At 39.2% G+C, this 16,290-nt stretch overlaps 1 protein-coding gene across 1 annotated transcript in view; it reads right to left on the minus strand.

The window, feature by feature from the left end:
- Positions 1–16,290, minus strand: part of hdac9b (histone deacetylase 9b) — a 34,615-nt gene that overhangs the window by 5,542 nt on the left and 12,783 nt on the right. The window contains 7 exon segments of the mRNA XM_014008740.1: positions 1–92; positions 2,013–2,128; positions 2,283–2,414; positions 12,066–12,187; positions 12,290–12,413; positions 13,769–13,937; positions 14,181–14,422. The exon segment at positions 1–92 is cut by the window's left edge and continues 23 nt beyond it. Coding sequence (XP_013864194.1) covers positions 1–92; positions 2,013–2,128; positions 2,283–2,414; positions 12,066–12,187; positions 12,290–12,413; positions 13,769–13,937; positions 14,181–14,422 — 997 coding nt within the window.

Here is a 16,290-nt window from a genome sequence, read left to right on the forward strand (position 1 = left end):
AGGGAGATGTTGGGCAAAGATGGAGATGTGTATAAGCTCAGCATGGATACTGAYCCCTCGGGTCGGAACAATCTTGGCTGGGAAGGCCATCTCTACATCAAACATGGAGAACAGAGAAACAGAGACAGATTTAAGAGGAGGTGACCAATTTAGGACCTATTTCAAAGGCAGCATAATCATTGGCATGAGCACAAATACATTATGATGATGAAGAACAGTCCCTCTCTCCGCAAACGGAACGGTACAAACCTTTTTGATGGCAACAAGACGTTTACAACCCTAATACTAAAAGGAACTACTGAAAATTTCCTGATCTATAGCTCCTTCCAGAGTTCCTTAACTCCTACTGCCTCCCACCGGACCCCACCCTCAGGCTAACTCTCTCAGAGAACATCAGCACTGGGGCATACTTCCTGTACCCAGCAGAGCACTGGAGCAGCATGTGGTTTTGGAACAGCCATGTTTATCCTTCCAACCCCTACCAGTACTCAGTGACCTGCACGGGGATATCCGGCCCATATTTGACCTGAGGGACCAGTTCCCTCTGAAAAAGGATACCTAATGTAACGGTACACAAACAGGCCTTGCTTTTGGAAGAGGCATGGGGTCCACGAGCAGCCCCGCAGTCAACCAGCGACTTTCATGAGAGTCTCAGCTTGGGCCGACACAATGGTAACCCTGTGTGTTTATGTTGTTAGCATGGGGGTGTCTTTGGCTACCAGCGCCTGGRATATAAATTAAAATCCACGTTTCTTTTGTCTCCCTAAGCATCAACCTTCCGCCCGGTGTCAGGGCGTCTCTCCCTTCTCRGAGTCACCAGAGGTCTCTGGGAGAGTAAACAGCAATGGTTCAGGCAAACACAGCTGCTCTGCTAGGAACGCTCRGCGATGCGTCATATCAGCCACTTTTTTTAATGGCCCGCTCCGTGCGCTCTGTCTGAGGGGAGTTCTGGTCAGGAGAAACTACCCACCTCAGGCAAATAACAAAATACAACCTTGTAGTCAAGAACGATTTTTAAGCACCTGATCAAATCTTTGTAGCTGTGTCTTTCAACATTCAGACGCTTGAGCCTTTAATTTAAAATAGGCTTCTTTTTTATGACGATAAACAGTAGTTATAAAGACATACGGGTCAACTTGTGGGAAGTTATTTTCAGGACAAGTGAAGCTGAGGCTATACTTGAGGTTGGTCCGGTGCAGCGGAGCTATGACGTCAACACAACTGTTATTGCACTCTTTGCAGTTCTCCTCCTAAACATTAGGCGTCACTACAGAGAAAAAATACCACTAAACAGCAGAAATGTCACCATAACTAATCACTTTCTAATTATCTGTTTACTTTTAGTGTTTTTTTTATTGTTTGTGTAAGATTTTTAACAGGGATTTGATTGCAGATTCAACCAACAGGGAAGTGCACAACCAGCTAAAACAACACAAAACCCTCAGTATTCTGAYGTCAGCTTTTGTGCACTGCATTAATGCAACAATACATGTACCCGTGTCAAACCATTCAATACACTGCTTTAGGTTCAATACACACTTGTATCGAACAATACAGATTTTTTTTATTTATTTTATTAGCTTGTCTTCTGAAGATGCTCTGTGTTGAAGGATCAGTGGATCTGTGTTCGACTACTCCACCTAGGCTGCATTGTTGAGCAAAGATCCACTGAGAAAGTTGCTGTTTCAGCAACATTTCATTTAAAAACTGTACTTTTGAGATAAAACAAATGTTCAGAATTAATTTAAACAAATCACAAGTTAAAAAAGACATGTACATTTCTCTTTTTTGTATCGAAAAAATATTGAACCGTGAGACTAAAGTATCGAACCGAATCGAATCGTGAATTTTCTGTATCGTTGTACCCCTAATAATTAGACAGAGAATATAAGCAGCATAAAGCTTAAAAAAAACAAGCAGATATCAAGAATCCAGAGCTCTGACAAAATTATTGTTTTGATATTCAAGAGTTTTTGTTTTTAACTCGATATGCTKGCAACTTATACACTTACCTCAGTTTTTGTTGTAGTAGGCAGAGAGGAGGGTCCATTTTCAGCCCCCAAGGCACTGGAGGCCCCAATGGGGGAGCTGGGGCCAGAGCCAGGGGCACTGTTGGTTGGAGCAGAATCTGTAAAACAACRAAGAGTTTAAAGTAGTAAGTTAGTAAAATAAAATAAAATACTAGAATATGGCTGTATAATCACAGTCGTGTGTGCAATAATAAGATGTGCAGCAAAAGAAAAGTTGTGTTTCTTTAAAACTGGTGGTGCAAACAGACGTACCCATCAGCTCCAGAGCCCGCTTCTTATAGGGAGTCATAATGTTTCCCTCTCTTCTCTTTAGCATCGGACTGCTTCTCCTTTCTGCCACTTTCTGCTTCAGTCTAGATCGTACCTTTAGGTTGGGCTCGGATGCTAAAACATAAAAGAAACCCAATTTGTTGAGTGAGTTTCAGCTCAAACCCTTTAAACAACAAAACAATTTCCAATTTCCAGATTTCCTCATTTTCACATGCGTCAATGATCCTTTTCAGAATGGCTCAAATAAAACCTATTACCAGAAAAAATGGAAGCAAACAAAAATAGTATTGCTGTTAATAAGATATTAGTTAAATAATTATGTTTTGCTACATTTTCAGCTGCATATAATAAATTTCAAGTCGGATCGGGATGAAACAAATGAATCGGGACTGGGCCCATTTCCACATCATCTGGACCAAATTAGGTCGAGCAGCACACAGGCTCTAAGTGGATCGGTCCGCTACCTGCCGCCCTGGTGACCACAGTCTGATACAGTAGCAACAGTTAAACTAACAGAAAAACATGGCAGATGTTTCAGGCTTTCTCCACCCACACCCCCACCTAATGCAAACCAGAGGAACCCAAATAGATGGTCTGAGTGAACTGGGTCTGGTGTGAAATGACTCGGAGTTACAAATACAGCCCACCAGAGTTGACCTGACGCACTGATAATGAAATGAAATGAAATTTATACTTGGAAAAAAAGATCTGTTGATTTTGACGTTTCCATCTGGTTTTCATGTTGAACTGTCGAAAACGTTCAGCTAATATTGGCACTTTGTCTCACTTTGGGAATTTAATTGTATTTAAACCACATTGTAGCCACAATGAATTTCATTCAGTATTATAAATATTCTCATGTCCAAGACCACTTTTTTAGTTTTGTTCCACAATAAGCTACTTCTCATACAATTCCATCTCAGTTTTTAATAAATCTGGCAATATGACTGGTGTCAGTTTCACATAGGGAGAAAAATCCATTTTATTTTTAGGCAGACAACAACATTTGATGAACTGGACTGGATTTTTTGGCTTTAAATCAGAATCTGAAAATCAGATTTGAATCCTAAAACCATTATCTTTGAATAAACACGTACATATAGTACACAACTAAATTACTTTTTACAAATTGATTTTAAAAAATAATGCCTAAAAAGCAGCTGAAACACAATAAATGTGTTGCATATGTATGTGAAACTGGAAATATAGTAGAAAAAAACAAAAATAATGGAAAAACACTGGGCATTGAATCAAATCATCAAATTGCATTGTATGCAAAACTGCAGCATGAATGCTTAATGAAAGATTTTTGCAGAAAAAAATTGTTGAAAAATTGTAATGGGTTGTAAAATAGCAAAAAAGATTAAATTACAAGAAAAGTTAAAAAGTAGCTGAAACAGTGGAATCTAGCATAACAAAATAGAAAAAGCAGGTTTGATGAATTAGGCAGTAAGAAGCTAAAATGATCACAAAAATGTGAAGTTAGCTGAAAAAAATCTAAAATTAGCTGAAATAGCTAAAAAGTAGCTTCAATCGCAGAAAACAAAAAGGCAGAAAATGTTTAAATTAGCATAAAGAAGCTAATACGAGTACAAAAAGGTTAAATCAACAGAAYAGCTGAAAAGTGCAGAAAGATAGTTGAAGAAGCAGATAAAAGCTAAAATTTGAAATGCAAAATTGAGGAAGCTGAAATTAGCAGGGAAAACAAGCAAAACCTGAACAAAAGGTGAAATATGCGGTAAAAGTTGTTATTTTGAAGGGTTTCATGGATGTGGAATTGAACTTTTTAATTTTCAAGTATATAAAAGGTGCAGAAAAAGCTAAATATATAAAAGTCTGATTATAAATTGTTGAAATAGCACAAAAATTGAGGAACACRCCAAAAAACATATTAAAAAATGGATTATCTCAGTATTGTGAATGCTTTATACGCTGCCTGGCCAAAAAATAAGTGCTATGATGTGGGGTTGCTGCATGTGGTCAGGTCCAGGTTCAGCAACAGTTTGTGCTCAAAGAATGAGGTCAGCTGACCTGAATATACTGAATGAGCAGGTTATTCCATCAATGATTGTTTCTTCCCTGATGTCACGGCCATATTCCAAGATGACAATGCCAGGATTCATCGGGCTCTTATTGTGAAAGAGTGGTTCTGGGAGCATAAGACATCATTTTCACACATGCACTGGCTCCAGAGAGTCTAGTGAGGATCTCTGTGATGTGCTGGACAAGGTCAGACTCTACCATCATCAATGCAAGATCGTGATGAAAAAYGAATGCAACACTGGATGGAAATAAATCTTGTGACATTAAAAAGCTTTTCCAAACAATGCCACATCGAATGCATGACGTAATAAAAGCTAAAGGTGGTCCAACAAAATATTAGAGTGTGACCTTCTTTTGGGGGGGAGCAACTTTTTTTTTTTGGCCAGGCAGTGTTTCATTTGTAGCAAACTTCCTTTTAGYCTTTAACACACGAAACCCCACAGTTCCTTTGACAGACTTAAATAAAAAAAGGTCTTTTTTCAGTCAAAGCCACATCACAAAGCTCTACTGAAGTTATATAAACGCTCTGTTACACAATAGTAAACCAGCCTCAATTATTTAATACTAATCAAAAATGAAATAGGCTTTTCACCATTTGCACATTTATACATAGAAAAGTGAGGCGATGACGTGAGAAAGAGGAGGAGGATCGGCGATGGGGGGGCATAGCTAAAAAAGAGCAGGCCAGATGCTGCTATTTCTGGCTTTTGTCAAAAGCGGCAGAACCTTCTTCCCCTAATACGAGGCGCAGACCTCTAATCCTGTGGGTGTGAGGTAGAATAAAAACGAGCGAGGGAGGAGGAAAAACGAGGCGGGAGAGATAAATGGAGAGAAAACGCTGTTGGGAGTCATATGATTTCTCTCTCTCTCTTTGCTTCACGCCCTGCTGCCTTGATTGCTTTCTATTTTTACACACTGCTGCCACCAAACTACGCATCCCAATTGGTCGCCACAGGAACGCCAGACAGCAGCCCGGGAACAAACACTTTCTCACATGTCTCTATGGAGAAAAAAAAACACAAAAATAAGCGCACGGTGCAACAGGCAACACAGCACCTGGGTCACTTCTGCTCTGACGTCTCGYTCGACACTAACGGTCACCAAAGACGACCGTGTTCCGCCGCCACGGCGTTACGGGGGTTCTGTTCTCTCTGCTTTCATAGAAATGTAACTCTGGCGTCACAGCAAGTGTTTGTGTTTGTTAGAGCGCCGAGTTGGACAGATGGTTGTGTGAGAAGCTGAGGTGTGTTTGCTGAGAAATCAGGACACCTGCTTGGTATTTTGCTGACATTATCATTTAAACTAATGCTGAATAATAGAAACAAATACTTGTTTTTTTTTTTCTTTTCAAAGAACAACCTTAAAACCAAGTTACAGTTCAACACCTTTAAATTATTTAGAGCTGTAAAATTTATGATATTGTTCCTTTGTAACAATACAAGATGAGTCAAAAGTCTCAGGACACCCTTTATTTCAGAAAGAAAAGGGAAAATGACATATATAGATGTCCCAGCAAGTAATATATGAGGGGGCGTATTTTTTAGGCCATGGCCACAATCTTGAAAGCAGCCACATTGGATGAAGAGAAAAATTTTCCAAATATAGACCTGTTACTTGCTGAGACGTCTAGCTGTGCTGTTTTCTCTTTTCTTTCTGAAATAAAAGGGTGTCTTGAGACTTTTTGCTCACCCAGTATATATACACAGTTGTCATATTTCTTTGCATTTTAATTTCAATAAATTCTAATTTCTGGGAAATTATTCCAGGAGGATATGAACCAATCACGTCAGGGGTTTTTTAAAGGGGCAATATCATGTAAAATTAACTTTTTGAGTTTTACATCATGTTATAATGTTATACTCTCATAAAAAAAACATGCCCAAAGCCTTGCTTTGACTCACTCATGCATGTTTGAGAAATCCTGCAGYGTTTTTAGGAAGCCATGCTGAGGAGCAAAACGACAGGTGGGGACCAGAAACGCCCCTGGGACGTGTCTTTAAGCCAAACGTCCTCATGGCAGAGCCCCGTCCCCTCCCCACACACCCCGCCCATGACTCCTGCAGGCTCTCGGGTGAAACTGAAAGTGAAACTGAAACTGTCTGCTGTGCGCTTCACACTATTTCTCACTCAGTGAAGCTCTTTTCAGATTCAAAATAYCTTTGAGGAAATGTATTTTCAGATGGCAAGTAAACTACATCATATCATTGTGGCACAGTATTTAAATGTATGCCTGAAAAACATATAATATTGCCCCTTTAAAGTTTTATTTATTTTTTTCTTTCAAATAATGACTGCCTTTTCACTCATTTTCTTTCCTGTTCTTGTACCTCAGAATTTCAAGTTTTTTTTAGTTTCTTTGTTAAGCAACCTAAAGCCAAACTGTGAGTCATTCAAGCATGAAAACGTCACTCAAGGGATGAACCAGTGCTGTGCCTAAACATCACAAACCACTTATCAAAGAATCCATTTTAAACTGGATCTTTAGATAGTATTAATGTCTTAATAACAATATGATTCCAAAGAGTACCCAATTTGTTCTTCATTCTTTATTTGTTTGCCAAATAAAGCAGCTTGACAAGAATAAAATTGTATTTTCTCATCAACAGGTTTAACTCTGGATGAAATAAAACAGCAGAAAATTTGCCAAATCCCAGTTTGGACATGCCAGAACAGGATTGAAGAAAACTGAAAAAGTGAAAGAAGGMGTGTCTGGGCTAAAGAAAAGAAAAAATAAAATAACTACAGCAGATAAACAGTAGCTGAACATTGTGTCTGACACTGTTTTGTCTCTTCAATTTCGATATTATTCTAAGATGATTCATTGGTCAGTATTATTATAATTATAATATTGTTTGTTTGTTTTGAGGGGTGGTAAATGTACTTATATAGCACCTCTCTATCCAACCAGGAAACTCAAAGTGCTTTACGCTCCAATGTGTGCCCTCATTTATCCATTCACACAGAACTCTACTACATCTTTTTACAAAGCGAACCAGACAGATCATTCTATAGAGACTAATCAGGGCTTAAATCACATCCGTACACTGATGGGACACACATCAGAGGCAGCAGGGCTTCAGTCTTTCCCAGGGATACTTCGACATGTAAATGAATAGAARGGGAATTGGAAGCATTGGAGAACAACTCCCCGAACCACTCTGCCACAGCTGCCCCATTTGAAACCTACTTTTAAAGTAAATAATTAAATAAACAAAATGTATAATTTTATTCTTTTTTATTTATTGGCGAAGTTAGCTGTTGGCCGGATGTGGGCCGTGGGCTGCCATTTGAGTAGCCCTGCTCTAAACAAACTAATATGTCTGAAAAATGTCAGGTACAATGGCTGAACTTGTTGGAAGAAAAAACCAACAATGCCTTTAGAAATCCCTGAAAACTACTGCGCAAGATTTAAAAACATATAAAATACAAGATAGTTTGGGTAATTTAATGCAACAGTTCTGTAGTTCTACCAATTCTCACTCCCGACTTGTCAACTTGGTCAGGTACCGTCTGCATCCAGTTTTGACGCGTCGGGTACCCGAGATGAGACAGAGGAGGAGCGCATTGTCATATTTTTTAAAAGAGTAGGAAATACTCAACAACTGACTGTCCCAGGCCCTAAATTTAACTTCTACTAACCCTAACCCTAACCTATACAGCCTATCCCTGACCTCATGTAGGGCTCACCTCGAGATTTTCTATCCAGAGACCCAAATACCTGGACAGGTGACTGACCTCATCTTTAAAAGTAAAGCTGGCTGTGTTATGAGTATCACCGTATGGCTGAACGCTGAGCAGAGGAACACCTGGCCTCTCTGGTTAACCCACATTATTTAAGTTAAAAGTTAGGAAAGCTAACACCTTACTTTCCTCCTTTTCTTAAAACCTACCTTGCCAAACTGAAGTTATTTGCCTCAAATGTCTGGTGTCCCACATCTAAAGCTTGACRTTTGTGTTCTATTTAAGTGTTGATTGACAATTAACGAAGCTCGAAGCGCTTGTTATTGTTGGTCCTAACTTTTATAGGAAATTGATTGCTCACAAGTAAGTGTACCGTGGTGATTTTGTCTGATTATGTAAAATAAATGATCGCATTTATTTATGAATCAAATCAAAATTCACTGACTAAGAGTCACTTTTGTRTGTCCATTCACTTTGCACTGGAAGAATATTTTACCGAAAATACAGAGATCCTTGTTAAAATAATATCTTTATAACTTTGTAATAAGAGGTGTACTCCTACACTCAGTACCTAAAATTAACCATTAATCCTGATCCCTCATATTAACCACAAACCCCCAACCCAAAGACAAAATGTGGCACATTCCGGAAAAGCAGCGGGCGACAAGGACTGATGCGAGGGGGGTACCCGACGTGTCAAAACTGGATGCAGACGGTACCGGACCAAGCGTCAGTATGTTGACGAGTCAGGAGTGAGAACGTGTTGCCAGTGCAGTAGATTCAGATACTGTATCTGACAAATGTAAAGACAAAGGTTCTAGGTAAAACAGATGCAGAGGATACATTTGTGAATAAAGCTATAAGATTTGAGCATCTGCAGGATTTTATGGTATTACATGTTTAACAWCTTCACAATTTTACCTTTGTGGTGTTATTTTTGAAGAGCTCTCCTGCACCTGCTGAACATACACTTTTAGTAACTGGGTCAAGACCAGAGTGTGTATAAGTAAGGGGTGAAGAGGGAGGAAGGGGGTRCTGGTAGCACTTCTTACAGCTCAGCCACAACTATTCTTGCCGCAGACTATCACGTGCCGTCAGCCGAGTCTATTCTGATTTCCGGAATCGAAACACGGATTACCGTATATAAAAACCAAGTAAACMCGTTAATCATAGCTCAGTCCTGTTATGGTGAGCGAGATGAAGAGAAGTGTGTTGTGGATACTTGGTGTTTTTGAGGATYATGTGACTATTAACAGAAAAAATTAAACTGATTGTTTCATTAGCAGGTAGCCTACAAATCCAAACTAGTGAGCTTAACCGAAGCTGGATTTCTATTAAAAACTAAAGATCTTAAAGTGTCTGTGACATCAAATTTTTGTAATAAACATGAATGCATTTTTGGAAAGATAACATTGTTAGCATACTGCAAAAACAAATTGCACGTCACTCAGATGAACGGTTGTTGAGATATTTGCATGTGAAGAAACAGGAAGTGATGTCAAAGGGGAATGTCTGAATGTGAAGAGCGTTGTTACAAAACAGACTGTAGAGAAGAATCTGATGTTTCTTTAGATTATTTTTAGTCGCTATCAAAAAGAGACGAAGAAGARTTAAAGTTTAAGTAATTTTGTTTTAATAAACCGAGACCAGCAAGTTTATTTTATTAATGAGTTCCCCTTTGATGTCACTTCCTGTTTCACTTTGGCTGAGCCGAATTTAAAAGAAAATAGGCCAGTTATGAGACAAAATGGGTAAAATCATGTGTATTCTGGTAATTTTCTTAAGTATAAAGATGCTTTCTTTGACTTTTGTATGTGAAGGATAGGCATGTCACAGGCACTTTAATGCCGTGTTTTCACATTTTAAAAGACACTGACCAGTTAGTAAACTGAAAGTGCATCAAGTAAACCTAATTATGTGTCTCGAAGTCAAACAGGAAAGGAGTTGTGCTCAGAGTTTCTGGCCAAATGAAGCAGCGGGGAGTCGGACTCGGAGCACTCGAGCCACCTCGACTTTGTTTTCAGAGAGCTATCATTGCCTAAACAAACAGTCCTGTAGAGGTCCATCCTGCCTGCGCCAGTTCAGAGTACGCAACACCTGCCAATCAGTTATCGGTGACAGCCAGCGGCTCAGGGAACAAAACKACCTTTGTGCGTCTCCCGTCCCACCCCCCTCCCCCCGCCGTGTGTCGAACTCTCAGAGTTCTTTAATAAAGATAGGCAGGAAGTGGGGGAGGAAGGCCTGAGCAGGAAATGACCACATATTGATTCAGGAATTCAAAGAGTGAGAAATAGTTTGATCAGAGCAAGAGAAACTGACACAAATGTGGAGCTTTTTTTTTCAAATACAAATCAAATCAGAACTTATTACATTATTTTTCTCTTGACAAAAAAGATTTGTAGGAAAGGATCAAAGCAAAAGCAACAAAAAAAGAACTCCTGAAGTTTTTCTTTTACCTGTTTAAGCTTTGTTCTCGCTACGCTGTGACATTTTACAAGGTATAATTCTTCAGCTTGATCTTTAAATTGTGTAAACACACAAAACGACGGGCCTGCAGGTCACCAACTCAACAAGTATCATATTGTTTTCCGATGTAATTAACGGAGACAGAGAAGGGGAAGGAGCGTAATATAATTTGGTGACCTCATGGCCAAATTATGAAGCTTTCTTTTGCCTTGGCAAGCCTTTAYGCTCGTGCAAAGAAAGAAAAACAAAAATTAATCTTATTTACACAGTCATCCCCAGAGGATTCAACAAACTTCCAACCAACAAACCTGAGCTGCTTTCTAGTGGGAACTCTTTTTTTCTAATTCTAAATAACTTTAAAACCATATATCTAAATAAAAACGAATCTACCACTAATGTTTTTATTTACTGTACCATGGCAGCTTAAGAAAAGGCTGTAGAACAAGAATTCATTTTAACATTAGAGCAAAGAAAAACAATTTTAAATACTTGCAAGAGGGGGTTTAAATTAAATATCACAAAATGCTAAAACAAGCAAATAAACTCTGTTTTGCCAGCATTTAGTAACTTTTTTAAAATGAAAATAGAGCATTCCTTGAAGGAATGTTTATCATAATTAGCCTTTCATTCCAGGGTTGAAAAGTGTCGGAGCCAAACTTTAAAATTACAGTACATTAAAGTCTCATGCAATATTGTAATATCTGCTTGGATGGTGTGTTGCGAATGACCATCAGCTACTACCATATCAAATGTTAGCTGAATATCTGTAAAATTGGCTAAGTTGTAGCCATTACTGTGACAGTTAACCTCAATGCTTAATTTGGGATGACTGCAAAAGCTAATCAGTTATACAGTATATGTACATATAATAATGAGTTTCTGAGAGTTTTATTGAAATCTTTGCAGTTGGTCATGGGATATTTTACTTAAGGTAGAAACAAACACACACAGATATGGGCAAAAACGTTATTCCTACTTCCCCATCAGTGGCTGAGAGTAGTAATCAAGATGATGAAGTATGGGCGTAATTTGTGGGGGGGTCAGCGGGGTTATGACCATCACAATAATTTGATCCAGTCAATATAACCAAGCATAAAATGCTGAAAATGATATGCAGTGTTTGTATTTGTTGAATCGAGTGCTGTACTGTTGGAAAAAGTAAAGGATTCAAAAAATAAATGAATAAATAAATAAATAAACAAAGAGCACAACCAATCCCCTCAACGATAGACTTAAAGTTATACCCTTGTGATAAACGTTTAAGTTAACTTCCATTGCCATATCTTTATATTAAGTTTGATCTGGAAGTCAAAGAACATTGAGGGTGAAGCCTAATAAGTGAAATTACTGGCCGGTCATCAATGATCATTGGGAAATGGGTATATCCACTTCTTTCTGGTCAAAAAAACACTTATAGATACCATCAACAACATTTTGTGAATAAAACATGAATTATWCATGGAAAAAGTCACAACTCRTAAACTGWGTGTYTGGAAAAATATATGCATATGTACATTATGCTCTTACAAGTTCCTGTATTTTATCTCTGCACTGTTCTTGTGCGTATTCACAGACCTGTCTTCCTCAAGGGGAAGTCATCCTTGCTCTCTATGGGCGATGGCAGAGTGTACTGGCAGGTGGGTGATGTCCCTCCCAGAGGCGGGGAGCTTTGATCTAGCGATGTGTGGTGAGACGACCTGGTAACACAACTAAATGTCAGGTCTTTTTAAAGGAAATAGAGCAGCATAGCAGCAGTTTGTTTTTATTCTACCTTGAAGAAAGCAACAGAAAACACTTACGTGTACCAGAGTTTTGGGTGGTGGATAAAAGAATGGTTGGCTCCGTTGCTGATAGGATCCTTTGCCGACTTGTTCAGCAGAAACTCTTGGAGTTTCTGCTTGACCTCTGTGCTAGCCACCGCACCTGTGAAGCCAACAAGCAGAAACCAAAGGGATTGGGGTTACCCTAAAATGCAATTACTCCTTTTTCACATAACAATTTCCAAAATACCTCATAATATTACATGTAACTAAACACTGGAATTAAAAACTGTTTTGGAAAAAAACTAAATAAAGTGTTTTTTTTTATTTATCTCAGTAACTCTCAGCTCTTCTTTCCTGAGCATGCAACTTATGTAGGAAGATCTCCCCCTAGTGGTGAAAAAGCAACACATCAGTAGCTGCATACTGCAGAGAACATCTCTCCCATCAGATAGGTACAGTTGCAGGGAACAGCTTCATATTACCTGACTTGACAAAGTCATGAATCTTGCCTATTATTAGATATAAGGTAAAAACAGAAATGAGATATCATATCTGAGGCTATTTTCATCGTGCTCCTGGAAGACGATGAACCCAAGTGTCGGATGTCCCTGGCCAGCTTTAAAAGTACAATCATCAAAATATATTTTTATCAGAGGTATAGAGCTATTTTAGGCTTCCAGCATTCTGCAGGAGAGTTTATTATTCAGAAATCTTTTGTTAATCACGACAAATCTTTTTCTTGTGAATGAAAGCAAAATTACTGTATTTTTTTTTTTTTTTTTTTTTGCTCGTTGAATCTTTGTTGTGATGTTTAAAGAGCAAAATAATGATGTGAAATAGGTTCATTTTCATCTTTGCTGTTAGTTTCAAAAGTGATCCACTTGAAAACGTCATTATGACAAAGTGGTCTCGACGAAACTGATGCCATCTTGAAGCACTTCTTTCATTTGGAATACTGAGAGACCTTCAGTTATTGCCTCAGATGAAATAGTTTTAGCATTCACACGCTCACATGCTTAATATCTCCAACATTTGGTCTGGGTACAACAAATGGTGAAGGGAACGAATAACAATACTTGTTTTTGTGTTTGTGAGCACATATGAGTTCTTCCAATGGACAGCTGAAAGGTACATAGAGTTCTCGCGGCCCAAACGCAAATATTTATCACAGCAAAGGTTCATAGTTCAATTTARCAAGCTGACAAAAGCAATGCAGACACATGACTTGGAAACTAATAATAATAACTAACAGAACGTGTGCATTCCCCAAAGGACAAACTGAGTATTTTCTCAGCCCACATGCACATTTAACTAAAACAGAGCTTTCCTGTTCAGTAGTTTTCACATATWTTTGCTTCGGGCTCACTGATACACGCMTCAAAAAAACARAACAAAAAAAAGATTGAAAAGGTTGAACATCACGCTTGTTTTTGCTTGAGGCATTTCRTTTTTYAGAAATCAAATTCGTCTCCTGACAGTWAGGAAGCAGCTACGATGGCGGTGGCGAGCTCTTACTCTCTCGGGAGCGCTCCTTGGTCCTGAGGCTCAGGCTGGAGACGTGCTGCTCTCGTCGATGCTTCTCCTGCTCTTTTTCCTGCTGGTTCTGTTGTTGCTGCTGCTCCAAGCGGCGCTCCTTCTCTGCAAGTTCCTGCTGCTGCTTCATGGCCTGCAGCTCCTGCTGAAGCTGGGAAACAGAACGGGCTCACATCAGCACCAACGGGGGCACGCAGAATTCTAAAAATCGCGGCAGCTTTCGAGAAAACCTTTTTTTTTTYTTTTTTTTTTTGCTGATTTAATGTAAACAATGCATTTTTTACACCCCTCCTCCCATGCTGAGTTGTTTTTCTGTATTTCTGTTGTGAGGTGTACAGTGTACAGTGCCATGCTGTGGCCGACGTCTGTCCAGCTGTTTCCGTCCTGTGCTAACCTTGAGATGCTCCTGGAGCTGAGCCTGATGCTGACGGGTCAGCTTCTCGTGCTGCTTTTGGAACTCGCTGATGAGTAACTGCTTCTGAATCTGCTGCTGTTTCTGAATGAGGAAGAGCTCCTGCTGCAGCTGCCTCTCCCACATCCCGGGGTCCGAGCCTGGCCCCAGCATCCTCAGATCTGTGCGCAGGTCCAGAGGGGATAAGGGCTCCACGGCCAAGGGAACGTCTGGCTTAATGTCCACTGTGGCACAGAAACAAAAGAGAAGAGAATAAAAGAGAACGTTAGATCCTTCGGTTGCACTYGAGGTCAATGGTTCTGGATTTTAGCTGTAGTTTTAAAAAAAAATTTCAATGGGTAGTTCTGATCTTTTGAAGGGGGGCAGTGTAAAAATGTCATGAACAAATATCTTAAAGCCTCTTGAGAAATGGAGTTTTATAAAATAGAGTTAATTTCTGACCAGATTGATGAACTGAAGGCAGTTCCAAAGTAAATTACATTTGTCGCAATTTTCAAAAACTTCATAGCCGTTCATGTAAACATTGTTTAGATCACCAACAACTTGGTCATACAAGATTAGAAATACCAAAGGCTGCACTGGAAGTAGGGATGCACGATATATYGGTATCAGCCGTCATTGGTCATTTTTTAGAATATTGTATCGATCCGATATTAACATCCGATATCGATTTCCCACTTTTTATCTTTGTGTTTCTGTTTTGGGAGGGGAGATGTTTGGTTGAGTGGCATCTGTTTGATCAKGATAGTGATATTGGCACTGCGTAGCCAGGAATAACTGAAGTAGGGAGCTATGTCAGAGGTCTGGTCGTTTATTTGGGGTAACAAAAAAAGACCCAAGTGTGTTTGTGCGTATATGTGTAATATAATTTGTGTTTGTGTAGTATTGATAAATATCGGTTATCGGCCATAACAGCAATAATTATGTCGGATATCGATATTGGCTGAAATTTTCATATCGGTGCATCCCTAACTGGAAGAGMTAAAGCTGGCTGGTGCTGTTATTTCCAAATAACACTTTCTGCAAATAATTACATTATGTAAAACTGTCAGTAATGTAAAAGTTTTTTAAACAGAATTTTTATGAAATATGATTTTTTTTAGCTAGAACTAGCCAATAGCTTGTTAATCTGGTCAGCATTAAACAAAACAAAAGGGTTGAAAGAACTATCTACACCCAAGTAAGATATTAATTGTTCATACCTTTTCCACAGAACCTCCCTTCAAAAGCTTTCAAAYACCACTTTAAAGGGGCAATATCATGTAAAATTAATTTTTTTGAGTTTTATATCATGTTATAATGTTATACTCTCATAAAAAACATGCCCAAAGCCTTGCTTTGACTCATTTATGCATGTTTGAGAAATCCTGCAGTGTTTTTAGGAAGCCATGCAGAGGAGCAAAACGACAGGTGGGACCAGAAACACCCCTGGGACGTGTCTTTAAGCCGAACTTCCTCATGGCGGAGCGTCCCGCCTCCCCCCTCCCCCCACTCCCCACACACCCTGCCCATGATTCCTGCAGGCTCGCGGGTGAAAGTGAAAGTGAAACTTAAACTGTCTGCTGAGCTCCTAACAGTTTTCACTCAGTGAAGCTCTTTTCAGATTAAGAATGCCTTTGAGGAAATGAATTTTCAGATGCCAAGTAAACTGCATCATAGAAGCCCCCCCTCCTCCCATGAGCGCGACCCCCCACCCCCCCCGCACCGAAATGGGCGAGACAGAAGCGTAACGTGGTTCTTAAAGAGACAGAGGCCAATTTCAAGGCATTTAGAAGAGGAAGTGGTTAAAAGTTAAGCTTATTTTCTATTTAAACRTAAAAACAGCATTTTAATAACATCTAGGCGACATATATACTTTACTATGCTACAGTATTTAAATGTATGCCTGAGAAACACATAATATTGCCCCTTTAAGGGTTAATATAGACAGAATATGTCATATTAAGCATGTTTTTCTCATGATCCTTAGACAGACTGCAGTTCTTGTAGGACCCATGAGCAAACACCATCACGTTTATCATTTTAAAGTCAGCCGAGAGCGGCTGTCTGCGCTACGAGACTTGCTGAAGTGGTCATTTAAAGTATTTACATG

Source organism: Austrofundulus limnaeus, unplaced genomic scaffold, assembly GCF_001266775.1.
Source record: "Austrofundulus limnaeus strain Quisiro unplaced genomic scaffold, Austrofundulus_limnaeus-1.0 Scaffold52, whole genome shotgun sequence".
NCBI lineage: Eukaryota > Metazoa > Chordata > Actinopteri > Cyprinodontiformes > Rivulidae > Austrofundulus > Austrofundulus limnaeus.